Source organism: Austrofundulus limnaeus, unplaced genomic scaffold (assembly GCF_001266775.1).
Source record: "Austrofundulus limnaeus strain Quisiro unplaced genomic scaffold, Austrofundulus_limnaeus-1.0 Scaffold220, whole genome shotgun sequence".
In the NCBI taxonomy this organism is placed as follows: domain Eukaryota; kingdom Metazoa; phylum Chordata; class Actinopteri; order Cyprinodontiformes; family Rivulidae; genus Austrofundulus; species Austrofundulus limnaeus.
This window is the reverse complement of record NW_013952622.1, coordinates 46320-51319: the sequence shown is the minus strand read 5'-3', so window position 1 is coordinate 51319 and position 5000 is coordinate 46320. Positions and strand designations below refer to the sequence as shown.

The 5000-nt window shown below is 38.5% G+C and overlaps 1 protein-coding gene across 1 annotated transcript in view; it reads left to right on the top strand.

The window, feature by feature from the left end:
- nsfa (N-ethylmaleimide-sensitive factor a) overlaps nucleotides 1–5000 on the top strand; it is a gene marked incomplete in the record, with an annotated part of 69309 nt that overhangs the window by 39704 nt on the left and 24605 nt on the right. The window contains 2 exon segments of the mRNA XM_014019397.1: nucleotides 4371–4456; nucleotides 4859–4958. Of these exon segments, the coding sequence (XP_013874851.1) occupies nucleotides 4371–4456; nucleotides 4859–4958 (186 nt within the window).

Sequence of the window (5000 nt, the reverse complement as noted above, 5' to 3'; positions counted from 1 at the left end):
AGCCAGTAATGATGTAAAGTGTGGCCCTTGAAGTGCTCTAATAGCAGAATTAACAAAGTTTTTATCATTTCAGTARCAAGTTAGGAACAAATAGAATAAGTGTTGGCTGAAAACAGATGAATAAGTACAAAAAGACACCACTTGTTTTAAGCTGGACAAAACAGAGCATTTAGCGGCAAATGATGCACTTTTTTAAGGTTTACAACAAAAGGTAAGCTTTTAGGATTAAATATTCATGGACCAACCTTTCTCTAATCAAATAACTGTTTTGAAAGTGAAACWGTGCTTAGTCTGGTCTTGTTCTCCCCTCTTACAATTTATTAATCAGACTTTTCAAATTTATTTTTTACAAAATTAAACATCACAATTTGCAGGCAGCATTGTTAGTTTCTTTTTGCTGATCATTGTATTTTATTTATTTATTTATTTTGATGATAGAGACAAAATGGAGCACACACGTGGACATGGGAGATTTTTTTCTTTTGCGTTCCCACGCAATACTATTGCGTTACCTCGCGATACTTTTGCGTTACTTTGCAATATCTTTGCTTTACCTCGCAAAACTTTTTGCGTTACCTCGCAAACGTTTGCATTCCCTTGCAAAATTGTTTTGCGTTCCCAYGCAAAAGTATGTTTTGTATATGAACTGAATTAAACCAGACTTTTATTTTGAAGTATCCGGTTACCAAAACAGGATGTGTCGCCACAAGTTCGTGAAATTGACATTGACGTTACGTGGCTGTACTGTGTTAAAATATCGGCATATGACATACGTCCATGCGTGGCTGTGTGATATATTCATTCTGAAGCTGAATTAAAGTTGTAGGCTAACTCGCTAATGGTAAATGTGAATTTGTTAATAAACGGGCAGGCACAACAGTGATAAACTACTTTTGCGAGGGAACGCCAAAGGTATTGCAAGGTAATGCAATACTATTGCGTGGGAAAGCAAAAGAAAAAAAATCTCCCATGTCCCCTCGTGGGCTCCATAAGACAAATATTCTTTCAGGTACAGAATTCCAGCATCAAACCCAGACATCAAAAGTTGATATTTATGGTGAGGAACTGGCCTTGGTGTATTTTTATATTCCTCATGTGTGTCCAGACTTCAGGTGGGCCGGTGAGGTGGGCATCCTGCCAACACTGCAGTATTTGTCTCACTTTATTTACCAGTTCCTTTCTGCAGATACCCTCTGACATCTGAAGAATCCTCCAAATGTCTGTCCTGATTTCTTATTTTACACCATAATGTTAAAAACCCTAAATAGTTTGACACCTGTAGTCACTCATTGTTATATCAACAGAATAAGGATTTTTTTGTTTCATTTTATTTTCTTGTAGATGTTTTAAACTTTATGCACAAATTGAGCAGAAATCTGAATGGTGCATTCAGCAGGAAACGTTAATWCTTTTTTCCTGACATCTGTTGTGATTCGAAAAGATCTAGGATATTTTTTTCTCATGGCAACTTGACTACAGAGGCTTCAGCTTTGGCTCAGGTGGTTCTGAGAGTTTACAGAAAACAAACACAGTGAGTAGAAGGGAAGGTATACAAGGTTAAGTCACATTTCTCCTGAAAATCTTCAACTGCTGCTGGAAGCTGTGGCAGGATTTTCACTTTTACCATATTTATTATAAAATGTTTTATTGTGGTTCAGGCCATCTGGCAGCTCATTAAAATGTGTTCTGAAGTGTTCACTATGCTCCAACAGGATGTGAGATGAGAGATCTYTCTATGTAGTTTGAGCTGATCTTGTTTTTGTTGACTCTTCCCACTTAAGGAGAACCTGTGGAGGAATAAATCCTGATAAGTTTTCCCACTGCAGCACATGCCACACAGAATCATCACAGACAGGTTGTCAGGGTGGATGATTATTTTCAGTTGATGATAGGATGGGTGGAGGAGTAAAATCTTGTGTTACTATTGTTAACCAAGGAAAAGGGCTGTTTTGTAAATTTGTCACAAACAGACAGCAGTGGAACACATCCAGGGCCGGCCCTAGACATTTGAAGGCCCCAAGCTTTCATCCTCTGCTTCAACATCCAGCAAATTATTTGAGTGTTGCTCCCCTTGCAACAGTGATTTTATATTATTATGTTGTATTAGTTATGTATTTATTTAACTGACAGCTACTACAAAATTTATGTAGGCGTATATAATATTTATATTGCCCCTCTGTTGGGAAGAGAGAGTTAAATCTACATGTGAATTTAGCTGAGCAACTGTCTGATACGTATCAAAGACAGGTCCAGTTGTCTGTTTTTATTTGTGTGAATTTGTCATGTCCTGGATGGATCTACACCCCATATATTACTTAGTTTTCCATGAAGTATCTTGAAAGTGAAAGATGTAGCAAACTATGTTGAGTACATTCAGATGATTTTMCACAAAGCTTTGAACTGCTGCACCTGTCCACCACCTCCATTAGCATTAACTACTCCGTGTGCAACAGAAAACTGTAACACAGTATCATGCAATCAAGACAAACCTTCGGTCAAAAACCACTGTTAAAGATTGGCAAAAACCCTGTGACAATTTTAAACTAAGTACAGAACAGTGACTTACCCCCTGTGAAGGCTTTGCAATCCAGAAAAACATCAATAAGGAAGAAACTCGGAAGGTCTAAAGAAAAAAACAACAACAACACAGGCCCGAAGAGATTCTACTGGGCAGATCACAGCAGGGCAGAACCCCAGTGAACTACAAAGTGGGCCAATCAGTGAAGATGAGTGATTTGTCAGAGTCATTGTCGGTCAGTATTTCAGCACATTTGTGTGGCTGCTGATCGATCCAAATAAGTGATCCAGTCAGTTCAATTTACCATGCTTCTATCGCAGGGCCCCCTAGTGGCCGCGGGGTCCTAAGCAACTGCTTAGTTTAGTTATGCCTTGGTTGAACACGTTCTTATGCTGTCCAGGGTAGAATCTCTCCATCCTGGTCATCGCAGTCATTCAGAGCCATCGATTCTCCTTGTTGTCTCCTGAACAACAAGGAGCCTGACACAAGTGTTTTACATCATATTTAAGTTTGTATATTTCTGCCCAGTAGGTACAAAACGTCAGCTGCTGTGGATGAAAAGTCAAAAAGGTCCTGGGTTTGAAATCGGGATAAGATTTGACCATTACTCTGTTAGAACAGTGTGTAAGAATATTTAAAATGATTAAATTCAAATGATCATAGTTTGTTCTCATTTACCAAAGTCTGTAACTAATGAAATATTCACCAGCCTGCCATACAACTGTGGTTCTTTATTTCAAACTCTTCTTCTCTATCTGAAAGTCTCATTTCAGTGCTGCTTTGTGCAAAATATATACTGGTAAAATACTATCATCTTTAACTTTAGCTATTCAGATTCATCAGTATGTGTGCTGCTGCAGCCTTAACTAAACCTCTTTACAATAAAAGGAAACAAGCCCATCAGTGTTATATCTCTGCTTCCTCTTTGTGTCATTCATTCTAACCCCTTCTGAACTGTCAGAAAAAACATTTATTGTCAGAAGCTCTGGCACCATGGGTTGTAGTGTTACCATGATTACCCCATCAGAGGCTCAGGTCACAGTCRTGTATTGGAATTTCACTCATGGTGCAGAGCTGCTTGTACTGCAAATATATATACGTATATATATTGTTGTGTTTATCTTGATATCAGATTACCTGACAGTGTAATAAGAAAGACCAGATGAATCTTGTTGTCCTGGGTCTACTAAAACAGAGGACTCTGACAGATAAGGCTCACATGATTTACAAGATTGCTATATTGAAAAGTGAGACAAATGCACAAAAGCTTTTTGGTGCTTTTTTTAATGCTAAATGTCAATTATTAAAGACATTTATTGTTATTCCATCATCTCAGCTGATAAAACCATGTACCAAACCACATATTTGTAACATCACTTCCTTTAGTGATGCTGAAAGGTTCTGGACTCTTTTGGAGATCAGAGATGATTTAGTGGTGAAAACTCTTCACTCAGTGTTCAGTTTGCTGCAGAAGCAGCCCTTTTTTTCTGCTAGTGTAAACATAAAGATGATGAGTCATGAACATTTTGTACAAAAGTTGCAAAAAAACAAATCTGACTCTGTTGTTAGACCCCGGRTGAAAAACAATTTGCTGTAGCTGTAAAGAGGTCTTTTCCTGGTGAAACAAGCTACTCAGTCAAAAAAAAAAGAACAAAAACAACAAAAAAAAAAAACCCATAATATTCTGTTGCTTACAAATGTTCTAAAATGTTGATCAGTGGACATGTTGAGTTTTTGGTTATTGTATGTTGCTTCTTGATATTAACATGTGAAAAGCTTGTAATTAGGTTTTAATTGTAACCATTCTAAAGTGTTGCTAACGTTCTCCTTCCCTTCTCTTCTCTTTCTGCAGACCATGCAGGCGGCGCGATGCCCGACAGATGAGCTGTCGCTGACTAACTGTGCCGTCGTGAATGAAAAAGATCTGCAGTCAGGACAGTGAGTAATCATCATCGACRCACACACCATGCACCTCTGCACAAATCTAATCACACACACCGATCAATCACTGAATCACCGACAGCTTTAACACTTCTACAGTTTGTACATCAAGACATCTCTATTTGGTCAGTTTATAGATTATTACAAATGTGCAGAAGTCCAAAGTCCTACTGAGCTACAGAACAAAGTTGAAAACCTTGGACTGTGTTTGAATTTCTTCAAATTTTTTCTAGCTTGAATTTAGCATTTTGTGAACAAACCAAAAGAGGAAAAGCTGAGATTAGATTTGTAAAGTGGCTAAAAAATGTCTTATGCTACCAATCTGTCCATCACCTGCTGTCAGCCTCCAAACACGTGAGTGAGCATGCAATAACCAGGTGTCGTGACCAATCCTTGCAGACATGTGACGGTGAAAACCACCCCAAATCACAAGTATGTGTTTACGGTCAAGACCCACCATACTGTTGCTGCTGGAACCATCGCCTTCAGTCTGCCGCAGGTACACACACACACACACACACACACACACACACACACACAC